The following is a 13,472-nucleotide window of genomic DNA, read 5'->3' as shown; positions in this document are numbered from 1 at the left end:
AGATTATTTCAGCTTCACAACAGGTTCATTAGATGGAAAACTTTAACAACCTCCTGGTTTGAAACCAGATTTCTTCAGGCTGAAATTTGTCTAAAGATTGGGTTGTGATAAAGAATATTTTAGTGCTGTTGATCTGGACTATGGTGGATGTAGAATAGGCTATAACTGTAAGTTGATAGGTATCTTTTAATTTAGCATTCTAATGCAAAAGCCCACAGTGGAAGAAAATAGAGAGCTATCTCTTGCTCACCCATTGCCATAACTTTCATGGCATTTAACGAAGTAGTAGGTCACTAAATTTCTGCAAACTGAAAACCGAAAGATGGCATCCAGGGCAATAAAAAGCACTGGAGACATGTTCTCTGCAGCGACCAATCATGTCTCAGCTTCTGGAAGAATTCTCATAAACACACTGTTATACCTGCGAAAGGTGGGCTAACATTATATATGGTAAAGGGCCTGCACTTATATAGCACTTTATTGAGTCAGAGGACCCCAAAAAGCTTTACATCACAATCAGTCATTGCCACAGCTGCCCCGAATACTTTTATAATACCACATAACTACATCTGTATTTTACCTGGGAATTAAATATTAAATGGTTAAACCATTTTGTTTTTTTACACTCTGACTCTACTCACAGCTAACTTTCTACAACTAGTGTGGAGGTAAAAATATAAATGTCCCATTCTTATTCAACTTAAGGTACACACCTCAGACGACTTCAGATTGTTAAATGATAACTCAAATTTCCCACAGGCTCTCCTGGTTTCCCATCCGTCCGTCAGATCCTCATGAAGACGCCGTTAGAACACGATCATCTTTCTGGATGGTTTGTCTTCTGGTTTAGAAGACAAACATCTGTCTAGATTCTGGTACCGCTGTCAGTGTTCCATCAGCCCGCAGCCTTCTGGAGGCCAAAAAATTCGAAAGCTGTTCAGTGAGAAGTCTGCAGAAAAGGGAAAAACTAAATAGTTGCTTTTGTGTCTTCATCATAGCAGGTTACAGATTCCACAGAGTTCTAGTGTCTGTGGAAGTTGCACCAATAACAACCAGTTCTTGGTCAAACAGAAGGTCACAGGATAGATGAAAGACAAAACTTAGACAAAATTAAGGCCTAATTCACTGAATACATTTCAACTTTATACACATCTGTTACAGAACAAAGTTTCAGTTTATACTAAGAGTGTTTTCTTGTACATTTCTTCAGGTTGTAACATGTTAGGATGATCTTTAAAACTTTTCTTTACATCTTGTCTCCACTTTCTGTCCAGACTCTGCTGAGAACAACGCATGAACTGCTCAGAGGAGAACAATCAACCTCACCTGACAGCCAGCAAACTGTGCAAAGGCCAACCGCACTGGTGTCAGACTGGTCCATGTCAGAATGGGCTCTGACACTGGCCCAGGACAACCAGTTACTTCAAACAATGCTCACGTTCCCAACTTTAATTAGCTTCCCACCTCTTCATTCTTCTCTGATGTATGTAAATGTATGTACAAAATCTTGCTATAGGACTTGAACATATCAACCAGAAAAGATGAGCCATACCTCACTGTGTGTTAGTCATCCATCATTTTGCCAGCAAGGTGCGAGGAGATGAACCAGGTTCAAGTCTTTATCTGCTAAAAGCCACTGTGAGAGCTCGGTCAAGCTGTCAGAGGACAGCAGCCGCAGCTCCTGCATGTTGACACTCCTGACTGAATGAGGCTTAACATCAACCTTTTTGTTCCTACAGTTCCAACATGGCAATATACAGGTTAATATTCTGCATTTATGGGGCTTTTAGAGTGCACCACACTAACACTGTCTCATCACACGCTGGTGCAGCGCCGAGTCATATCAGCCGATAGCTCTAACCCTGACAACTCATGTGTTAACATCCCAGATCATAAACACAAACCAGGATGTCTCTTGACAAATTGATTAGTTTGTTTTTTCTCTCCCTCGTTTTCTTCACCTTTTCCAGTGCATGCCAGAAACTGCTTTGAATTTCACAGACATAAAGGAGAACTAGTCCTCTTCGCTTTTGCTCGTCTTTTTCCAGATTGTTTAAAATTGTATGAAAGAAATCTGCCTTATTTCATATCAGACAAAAATGGTATCACACTTTTAGGAGGTGGGCCAAGTATGATTATTTCTTGTGTTTGGCTTGCAGATGATTTGTATTTTTAATCAAAATGGCTATTACCTGTTGTCAATCATTTCTTGTTTTGTTTTCTTGGGTTGAACTTAAAATGGTTTTACTTTCTTTTTAATAGCTGGATAATGATTCATTGATTTTTATTTATATTTTTTTTTTTGGTGGTGCCATACTAAAGAACATATGAATTACAGTTCTATGAAATGAAATGATGATGCCTTCATACTTTGATGTTTGCTTTGCTAAACTGTAACAGAAATGACTAATAAAGTTTAAATTCAAAGCCCTGTGTGATCTTCTAATGTGCATTGTGTCATGACCTGCTGTATACAAATGTTAGACCAGGAGCTGTTCAAACAGTTGGACAATGAAGGATGGAAATATTAGCTTCAGTCTTTTTGAAAAATTAAGACAAGTTTCATCATTAAACAAAAATCTGCTGTATTAATAACGAACTGGTGGTGGTAAACCAGGAGCTTATGATGTAAAGCCTAATTCGTCAATTAATGTAACATACCGACCACTCAACATTTAAGAGTAGTGAACACTTAGTTATTGGTTTCCGAATAATGACGGATAACTTTTTGGTCAGAGCTTTATATAGAGGAAATCCTTCATTTTTTGTTAGTTAAAGGTTACCTACTGATTATTTATGTAGTGGTGAATGCCATTTGAACATGCTGACTTAATTACTGAAATTGTTGCCTGCCTACTAAGGAAGCCAATATTTTAATGAACCTTAATATTGAAGAGTGCTTAGTTCCTTGCTTGTTCATTGTTCCATAATGAGCTAGGAATCACATTTTGATCAGAGCTTCATTAGGAAATGCTAATATTTAATGTTAAATAATTGCTAGATAACTATCAGTTAAGAGCTTTAATATTAGTAAATGCTTAGGTCGTTGTTAGTTAACTATTACCTAGTGATAATCACAATTCTTCATAACCTTATAATTGGGGGAATACTCAAAACTTTTACTCATTATTAGTGAATCGTTAGGTAAAGAGTCCATTAGAGACTTAACCAGACATGTTGAATTCATCAGTAGATGGCTAATATCCAGCCATTCACCAAAAGCTTAATGTTCACTAGCTCATGAATGGTGAAAACTTTTCACTGGCAGTTAGTTCATTATTCTGCTTTTGTTCTTTTTTAACAAAACCGTTTTATGTCCTTTATTAGGAAGCACTGCCAATTAAGCAGCAGCAAAGTTAAACATGAAGTCTTTCAAATCAGGGCCCGTATTCACAAAGAATCCTAAGACTAAAAGTGGCTCCTAGTGACGTCATTTTCCCTCAGGAAGATAAAAGTTACTCACCAAGCATCTTTGGCCTAAAGAGAGCTCAGAACGTGAGGAAATGTTAAGAGTAGTGATGAGGACTTTTATGGAGCCTTAGAGTGTCTTAAGCAGACAAGATGGCAGACAAACAAAGAAAAAGGAGAGATTTTCTCCGAATAATGAATAACAGCAAATTAATAAAACGCTACCGGCTCGATTATGCAGAGATCCGCCCCCTAAACTGTCAAGTAATGAGCACATAAACTTCTATAACAATCACACAATTAATAATATAAGATAAACTTTATCATCCCCTTAGGGGGAAATTAAATTGTTTTAGCAGCAGGATAGATTATAGGTCCACCTCTAGTAAAGTAATATTAGGAAGGATAAAGAAATTATAGAAACAATAAGCCCTGATTTTTTAATAGTTAATCTGTCGATTACCAGTCAGAGCCAATCAAGGAAATATTGGCTTATTGCAGTTGCTGGTTGATTGATATTTCAATGCAAAACCCGTAACCTAACCCTAAACCATGTTTTGTTTTCCTATTTAAATACACTAAGAGGGACATCTGCCACAAGCTGGGTATTATGCTTGGTCAACCAAACAACCAAAAGTTACCTTCAGAAGTATTTACTTTGCAAATGTATCTGAAGGTTAGTGAATAAATAAAAAAGATCCAGGATAGAAGATCTGAACGAGATGAAGGTTGGAGCTGAAGGCAGAAAGCTGACACCTGAAACTTCTCTTTCGAAAACCAAATGACTTTCTCAGCTATTAGCATAATGTTTTCAACTAGTTGGGTTCATTATTTCTGCATTTCTTTATTACCCATGGCACAAAACTTATAACAAACACTGTTTCCCCTTAGCACTTGCTCGCTACAACAGGCAGAACCCAACTCCTGTGTACCATTTTAGGTGTCAACATGCTGGCACCCACCACTGAAGAGATAATTTCACAACTTTGAATTCTGCTTCTGGTATTGTGCTAACCAGTCAGATTTAACTTTTACAAAGATTACACCAACAAGTGGTCGATAAGATGATGTTACCACAAGACCTCAACCAAAGCCAACACTGGAGAAAACTGCTACTGTTATACTTCTCTTTTAAATTCGCAGGACTTGCCACGGTAGGTGGTGACAAGCTGCAGACTCATGACACACTGGCCAAGTTTTGTCTGCTTCACACTTGTAAAGCAACAAAAATTATTTTTAATTGAGTAAAACAGATGACTCTGCTTAACGTTTAGCATAATGAAAAGCAAAATACAGGATTCAAGGCTTTCCTTGAACCCAACAGAAATAAAGGCTAATCAAGCTCATTTAGTGACAGAAAAGCAGAGCCAACATCTGTTCTCCAGATATTTACATACATAACCAACTTTTTTCTCACTGACATTAAATCAGACTACCTGTTTCCAGTTTTAGGTCAGTTAGGATTATCATATTTTTTTCCATTTGCTAAACCCCAGAGTAATAAGTTAGATCATTGATTTTGCTTTGTTCAAATTCAGATGTTTGTTTATATTTCCTTAGTATTTGGTAGCATTGCCTTATAAAGTTTATGATTTTGATCAAACAATTTGGGCAGCTTCTCACAGCAGACTGTGGGAGTTTTGACCCATTCCTCCTGACAGAACTGGTGTAACCGAGTCAGGTTTGTAGGATGCCTTGATTGCACAGACCTTTTTAACTCTGTCCACAATTATTTTTATAAGTTTGTAATGGGCATTCCAAAACACTGACTTTTATATTCCTAAGTAACTCTGTAACAAATTTTGCCGTTTGCTTAGGGTCATTTTCCATTTAGAAGATCCATTTGTGGTCAAGCTTTAACGTCCTGGCTGATGTCTTGGGAAGCTGCTTCAATATTAACAAATGTTCTTTCCACATGATGCCATCTATTTTGTAAAGGAGACCAGTCCATCCTGCAGCTAACAACCCCCACAAAATGATGCTGCCAACTCTGATAGCAGGCTTACAAACTTTCCTCTTTGTCCCTTAAATGTAATTCTAATGGCACACTTTAATTTTGATTTCATCAGACCACAGGACAGGTCTCCAAAAATAAAGGTGCCTTGAGGGCTTTCGCAAAATCTAATATGGCTTTTTATGTTGCTTTTGGAGAATTTTGTTTTTCCCCTCATCATGCAGCACATGTTAGCACAGGACTCATTTCACTGTGGATAATCACACCCTCACCAACTTCAGTGAACATTTTTACAAGGCTTTTTGCTTTGTTCTGGGGTTAATGTGTACATTTTGCACCAAAACTCTTTCAGCTCTGGGACAGAGAACCTTTCTCCTTCTAAACAGATGAATGTGGCACCTTCAGGTTCCTCAGGAAAATGTACACAAGGATGAACTAGACTTAAGAACATTCATAATTCTCTTCCTAAAATCTTGGTTGAATTCTTTTAATTTTCCCATGATATAACACAAGGAAGCAATGTGGATGTATTTTAAAGCAGCACCTTAATTAACTCAAGCCTACTACAAAGCAATCAGTGGCATCATCACTTGGGCTTTCCAAAATCATTCAGAGACAGCAGTTTCAGCACATGTAAATTTCTACATTTTGAAGAAAGTCAATAAAAACAAAGTATTAATCTGGCATTTAGCAAATAAAATTTTTTAATGTAATCCTAACTGACCTAAAACTGAATGATTTTAATATTCTTTAAAAATCAGACAGTGTGGAAAAAAAGTTTGTCTTTTTATACAGTATGTAAATATTTGTATAAAGAAGTAGAGAAAAGGACAGGCTGCTGTAAGAATTATGATTATCGATTAATTAATATTTATCAAGAATTATAATTTAAAATCATAATTTGAAAGAAATTAATTTCTTAACCAAAAATCATTACTTACGAATCGAAATCAGAGATGTCCTCTGGTGTTGTAATTATGGCTCAAGGCCCTTGATAATTACAATTATTAAATTCTCAGTAATAATTGATAACTATTATTAGATGAACGCTTTCTCTTTATCTACGTGAATATTTATTAAATCAACAGGCCTGATACACCTCGCTATTCTGATTCAATAATCTTCACATAATCAAGCATACAAACATTCTACACAAAAGGGGTAAAATAACTAACTAAACAAGATAAAACAACATTGAGTGTGTATGAAAGTCAAACCAGCAGTTATGGCAAAAACAAGGGAAAATACGGTACTGGGCAAAGCTTTGGGAGCGGCCTCCACCAGTCATAAAACCCCCAAAATTGGAGCTCATTGAAACACAAAGGGTCATAAAACGTTTAGGCGGCAACCAGTGGAAAAACACTAATAGTGAAGACAAAGGAACACTGAGTATTCCACCATGAGGTTCTAGCAGTCCAACTTTAAGTTCACCTGAGTCTGCACTCAGGTGTTCAAACACAGTTAGACATGCACAGCTTCAAAGCGCGGCAGCTTTCAGAGTCCTACAGCAATCAAAGTTTCAATAAGACATTGCATGCACATACAACTCAGAACACATTGGACCATAAGTGGCGATTCTAAATCGGCCTAAAATCCTACTCTATCCTGCCCAAGCTATTTCTAATAGAAATAAAAAACGGGATTACTTGGTGTCGTTTTCTCTGGAGCAGAGGGAGAGGGTGGAGTTTGTTACGCATCCGTAACAAACTCAAAGACGGCCGGCCTTCCTCCTTTGGCAAAAGGGGAAAAATATGATGCACCGTCAGCAGTCGACTGGAACAAAACAAAGAGGAAAATTTTGTCACCTTGGAAAACCTCCATGGGTTTTTCTTGGGTTACGTGTTAAATCCACGCTTTCGATCGGTAAAGTAAAACTTGCAGGTCTTCATATCCCTGCAAGCTTAGCTCGTTGAGCTTCTCATGAGTTTGGCGAGTGAGGAGAATTAATGAAAACCCACGTGTGGTTTCTTCTCCAGAATGATGCGCCTCTGTTGCGTGGTAACCACGTCTCGGTTTCCAGTGGGAGAACAGCAATGGTGGGCGTCTCCCGTGTCCTTATATAGCCCACTGTGACATCAGTGCTGCAACGCCCCTTCCTATCAGCTGCAATTCCTGTTGGGAGTTGTGGTAGCAGACCATACAACGGTATATAGTAGCAGATGACACTGGGAGGTATAGTAGTGAACAAACGTTCCATCACTGCTCAGCCTTGAAATGGAAAAACAAAAAGGCTTACTGCTGCCTGTTTGTACTGCAACAAATAGAAGAGGCCTATGTAAAGCCAAGCTCTGTTTGAATACATCATAATACATGGAAATGTCCTTAAAATAGGCATTTCAACAAGACAACATGCCAAACACACCAGTAACGCAGCAACATCTTGGTTCCAGACCACCAAGATTAACCTTTTGGAGCGGTCTGCCTAATGCCTGGATCTTAATCTAATAGAAAGCCTGTTGGTGACGTTAAACATTCTGTTTCTGGGGCCAAACTAAGAAATGCAGGAGTTATTTATTGTAGTCTAATCATTCAAGGTCGGAATTTGGTCGACTCCGTGCAACACAGATATGCAACAAAATATTATTGCAGTGATTCACAGGAAAGCTAAAACTTCAAACATTTTTTTCTCCTCACTTTCTGTAGAGAGATAAATGTGCTCCATCTTTCTGAATGTGTTGATCTGAAATATAATTAGCAGTGCTGCCAATGAAGTGGCATGTATGGAAAAAAATATAGGAATTTTTAGGTTTTCTCACTTTTTTTTTTAAGCATGCTGCTCGCTTCACTATGAATTCTTCAAGGGGGATCTATGCTAAATTGTATGCTATAAACTTCCCACTGTTTCCGGAGCTTGACTGGACTCACCACCGTCTGGCACCGAAGCACAATACAGATCAGTGGTTGTGTCTTGTGATGTTTTAATGTCACCACCACCAGATGGTCCAACTAAGGAGTTCTGAACAACCATTTTAGGCCGATTCTGAATCATATATACAAAGACATACTGTCTTTGTCCTGCTGGGAAGCTTTCTTCATTTCCTTTTTTGGTGAGCATCAAAAACAGGTTTCCTCATCTGGTGATTTAAAAAGTAAAAGAAAGCACGTTTTACTCCAGTGTACCAGTTGTTTGCATTGCATTATCTTGTCGGGCGTGAAGCAGATGTCTGCAGTGATTGTCCCTGGACTGGTGACTGTTTAAATTTTAATTCATTTAAATGTTACATGCCAGAGCAGTAGGTTCCCTGAACCTGAGCAGTAGGTGGTGTCAGGCGGAAACAAGCTTTGTGCTACAAACCAACTCCTTGGCATAGAAAAGATTTCAACGTTAAAATAACAAACCTCCCCTTCTATACAAAAACAGCCCCGTGTCCCAGTTTACATCTGATGCTCTTAGATTTTCTGGTGTATATTCAGAGTTGCGGGCTCAAATTGTTGACTCACATCCTTAAAACCAGCACATCACAGGCATTGTGTCTGTCCTCACATTAAAGTGAACCATAAATACGTGTTAGGGTATTTATATGTAGCAAGAAGCAGTGATTGACATATGAGACATGTTTTTGTCAGTATCTGACAAGTCTTGTCAAGCAGCAGTGGGTTGATGTGATGTGCTCTATTTATTTCCTTCTTCCAAATGAACGCTTAGTGACGGCTCTCCTTACATAAACACACATTACCTTGTTCTCTGCCTTCATTTAACTTTTTTCTCTACTCATTCACTGCTAACCCCACCCACTACAGCACAGCAGCCCTGTGCTGCGCTGGCTTTTAACACAGAATAAAGCAAATTGGAGAAAAGCAATTCCGGCTAAAGCTTTAAATCACAACCCCAGATTAGCTTTTTTTTTTATTTGCAATACAGTGTTTGTCCTTCATGAAAATTCATTCCCCCCACAAGAGAAGGCACCCGTATAGGTGAACTAAGTAGAGATAAACACTCTAACACACTAATTGGGATGAAAATTGACAGCATTCATTACGGATGCCTGTCTTCAAAGCCTACTAGGGCCACTGAAATGTTGAAAGGAAATTGACTTGCAGCTTTGCGGGTTTGCTTTGAGCAACTGAGAATGTGTCAATGAAACTCAAGACATGTATGCAAATGATATTTACTGTCTACCTAAAAAAGCATGTTTGTGTAATGCAGATGACTCTTCATGACAATACAATGAAGCAAAATTAAATAAACTAATTACACATGTTATTCTCTGTTGTTACTCCAGTTACCAAGTTTATAATCTTCTTAGTCAAATGATAAGGCAACATCTCTCCATTACTATAGTTATAATCCAGCTACAGTAAAGTTAGGTGCAAAGGGATTCTGACTACTCTTAACTTTTTCACATTTTGTCATGTTACAACCACAAACCACAAAAGTAGAGCCCCATGGTAACTCTTGAAGAGCTACAGAGATCAGCAGCTCAGGTGGTAGAATCTGCTGGCAGGACAACTTATACAGGTCCTTCTCAAAATATTAGCATATTGTGATAAAGTTCATTATTTTCCATAATGTAATGATGAAAATGTAACATTCATATATTTTAGATTCATTGCACACTAACTGAAATATTTCAGGTCTTTTATTGTCTTAATACGGATGATTTTGGCATACAGCTCATGAAAACCCAAAATTCCTATCTCACAAAATTAGCATATCATTAAAAGGGTCTCTAAACGAGCTATGAACCTAATCATCTGAATCAACGAGTTAACTCTAAACACCTGCAAAAGATTCCTGAGGCCTTTAAAACTCCCAGCCTGGTTCATCACTCAAAACCCCAATCATGGGTAAGACTGCCGACCTGACTGCTGTCCAGAAGGCCACTATTGACACCCTCAAGCAAGAGGGTAAGACACAGAAAGAAATTTCTGAACGAATAGGCTGTTCCCAGAGTGCTGTATCAAGGCACCTCAGTGGGAAGTCTGTGGGAAGGAAAAAGTGTGGCAGAAAACGCTGCACAACGAGAAGAGGTGACCGGACCCTGAGGAAGATTGTGGAGAAGGGCCGATTCCAGACCTTGGGGGACCTGCGGAAGCAGCGGACTGAGTCTGGAGTAGAAACATCCAGAGCCACCGTGCACAGGCGTGTGCAGGAAATGGGCTACAGGTGCCGCATTCCCCAGGTCAAGCCACTTTTGAACCAGAAACAGCGGCAGAAGCGCCTGACCTGGGCTACAGAGAAGCAGCACTGGACTGTTGCTCAGTGGTCCAAAGTACTTTTTTCCGGATGAAAGCAAATTCTGCATGTCATTCGGAAATCAAGGTGCCAGAGTCTGGAGGAAGACTGGGGAGAAGGAAATGCCAAAATGCCAGAAGTCCAGTGTCAAGTACCCACAGTCAGTGATGGTCTGGGGTGCCGTGTCAGCTGCTGGTGTTGGTCCACTGTGTTTTATCAAGGGCAGGGTCAATGCAGCTAGCTATCAGGAGATTTTGGAACACTTCATGCTTCCATCTGCTGAAAAGCTTTATGGAGATGAAGATTTCATTTTTCAGCACGACCTGGCACCTGCTCACAGTGCCAAAACCACTGGTAAATGGTTTACTGACCATGGTATCACTGTGCTCAATTGGCCTGCCAACTCTCCTGACCTGAACCCCATAGAGAATCTGTTGGATATTGTGAAGAGAACGTTGAGAGACTCAAGACCCAACACTCTGGATGAGCTAAAGGCCGCTATCGAAGCATCCTGGGCCTCCATAAGACCTCAGCAGTGCCACAGGCTGATTGCCTCCATGCCACGCCGCATTGAAGCAGTCATTTCTGCAAAAGGATTCCCGACCAAGTATTGAGTGCATAACTGTACATGATTATTTGAAGGTTGACGTTTTTTGTATTAAAAACACTTTTCTTTTATTGGTCGGATGAAATATGCTAATTTTGTGAGATAGGAATTTTGGGTTTTTATGAGCTGTATGCCAAAATCATCCGTATTAAGACAATAAAAGACCTGAAATATTTCAGTTAGTGTGCAATGAATCTAAAATATATGAATGTTAAATTTTCATCATGACATTATGGAAAATAATGAACTTTATCACAATATGCTAATATTTTGAGAAGGACCTGTAGTTGTAAACTCCACAGATCTGACCTTTATGAGTGGCAAGAAGACAGCCATTGTTGAAATAAAGTCCTATAGGTCACACAGCAAAGACGTGGAGGAAGATTCTCTGATCAGATGAGACCATAACTGAACATTTTGACCCACATGTGACCCACACATCTGATAAAAAGCAAACACTGCACAAACATAGTAGTGGCAGTATCAGTCTGTGGGGTTGCTTTTTTCAGCAGAGTGAGGGAAGGTCTTCAGAGATGATGGAAAGATGGATGGAGCTAAATACGAGGCAATCCTGGAAAAATAACTGTTAGATGCTGCATAGGACAATACCACCTCTGGGACAGCTGTAGCTTAATAGGAAGAGTAGTGATCTTGAGGTCTTAAAAGTTTTAGGTTTGATTCCAGCTTCCTCCCCTGCCATATGTCATTGTGCCTGTTTATGAGCGCACCAAAGTGAATGAGTGAGTATAGAAGCACAAAGCTTATTCAGGTGTTGGACTGGCCCAGACGTAAAACTAATTTGTTAAAAATAAATCTTCACTACATTGCAGAACTACTCAATCCAGTGAGCATAATGTATTTTTGGTATAAACATTAGACACATAAAAAATGGCTCCAAAAATCAGCAAAACCTTTAGTCCCTATGTCTTCCTCTTCACAATAATGTCCTGCTTGATCAAAAAATAAACAACCAATACATAGAAGTGTGTGGTTGTAATGTGACAAAATGCAAAAACTGTTTTGCTTTGCAACAGGCCCTAACAACAGATGAAAATGAACTTTTCTCTGCTATTTTTCTAGCTCAGGATAATGACATGGTGATAATTCGCTAGAGTGCAATTCATTTTGCCTTCACTTACAAAACAAAACATTGCTTGCTTCAGTGTAAAATATGAAGTTTCCCTAGGTTCTGAAACTATTTTGCATGCTGCAGCTATATAGCAATAAACTTGTTTTAATGCTTTACAGCCTAAACTGCAGCTCAAAAGCCTCCCTGAGCCAAATAAAGTCTTCCATTTAATGCCATCTGGTGATAAACCTTAGTTAATTTGGCGCCATTAGTTTCGGACTGTTCCTATTATCCAGTATGTTAAAGCTCTTATGCAGGACAACAACCTTCTATCTAGATGATGTATAAACAAATGCATGCAATTTCTCTGTGTGCAAAATGTACTTTTGGAAGAGGTAAATCGAAGCAAGATTTAAATGATAACATTTCTTTTTGGAGCTCTGATAGAGTGCATTTGGGGGAGGAATGAAGAACGCTGCTGCCCTTGTTAACAAATTTACTTCAGAAGTCATTAAAATGTTTCTGTGCCTGTCGTTTTCAACAGGAGAAAAACACCCAGGAAGCCTAATGAAAGAAAACGAAAGGTAACAGCTCCAAAATGCTCCGTAATTAATTTGGACATTAATAAATGCATTAGTCTTATTTAGCTGTAACTTTGTGAGTAGCTCGGTTATACCGATGTTCTTTCTCATTAAAGCTAAATGTCACCTGGATCTTGAGCTTCCTGGGATTCAGGAAATGAGTCAGCAATGCATTTAAAGATTAACAAGTAGCACACTAAGTGAGGAGCAGGGTTTCTTGTGGAGCTTTGCAGCTTTCACTTCAACCATCTAATAGCAATGCATTAAACTACAACAAAGATAAGCTTGGAAAACTAGAGAGGAAGCTGGGGGTCAAACATTTTTACAGATGCACACTGAAAATCAATTTGCAATGTGGATTTCTAGACCTTAAAAGCAAGGATGGTGTGAAATACAATGATTTGCAACATATGCAAAAGATGTGTGGATTTTCTCAAATCTACACAGGGTCAAAATTATACAAAAAGGCTCAAATATGTACAACCCCACTAAAATTCATATGTAGGCTGCAAACCACACAGTTTTTGCAGCCACCAACAGGCTTCTGAGATAATACTGACTTCATATTTGACTGCTTATTTAAATAGGTCCTGGAATAGACACGGCTTTTTAGTATTGTCCATAAATTTGCAATAGTGTTGGGGTTGGGGTCACAACCAGCAGCTTAATGTTATATC

The 13,472-nt window shown here is 38.8% G+C and overlaps 2 protein-coding genes across 5 annotated transcripts in view; one reads left to right on the top strand and one right to left on the bottom strand.

The window, feature by feature from the left end:
* Positions 1-2,427, top strand: part of macrod2 (mono-ADP ribosylhydrolase 2) — a 608,769-nt gene extending 606,342 nt beyond the window's left edge. Inside the window, exon 18 of the mRNA XM_047351869.1 lies at positions 1,275-2,427. Within this exon, the coding sequence (XP_047207825.1) occupies positions 1,275-1,297 (23 nt within the window). The 3' untranslated portion in view covers positions 1,298-2,427. The remainder of the gene's footprint in view (positions 1-1,274) is intronic.
* kif16bb (kinesin family member 16Bb) overlaps positions 1-13,472 on the bottom strand; it is a 97,023-nt gene that overhangs the window by 3,105 nt on the left and 80,446 nt on the right. The window contains exons 18-19 of one of the 4 annotated variants that reach the window (XR_007036031.1): positions 7,009-7,135; positions 714-949 (exon numbers count right to left, since the gene is read on the bottom strand). Coding sequence is in view for 3 of the 4 variants with exons in the window: in XM_047351863.1 (XP_047207819.1) it covers positions 938-949; positions 7,009-7,135 (139 nt within the window). In the remaining variant the exon portion in view is untranslated. Of the gene's footprint in view, positions 1-460; positions 950-7,008; positions 7,136-13,472 lie in introns of those variants that run through there. The other 3 variants (XM_047351863.1, XM_047351864.1, XM_047351865.1) reach the window with 3 other exon arrangements.

The sequence above is a fragment of the Girardinichthys multiradiatus genome, chromosome 22, assembly GCF_021462225.1.
Source record: "Girardinichthys multiradiatus isolate DD_20200921_A chromosome 22, DD_fGirMul_XY1, whole genome shotgun sequence".
In the NCBI taxonomy this organism is placed as follows: domain Eukaryota; kingdom Metazoa; phylum Chordata; class Actinopteri; order Cyprinodontiformes; family Goodeidae; genus Girardinichthys; species Girardinichthys multiradiatus.
Note: the sequence above shows the minus strand (reverse complement) of the source record. Positions and strands in the feature narration are given on the sequence as shown.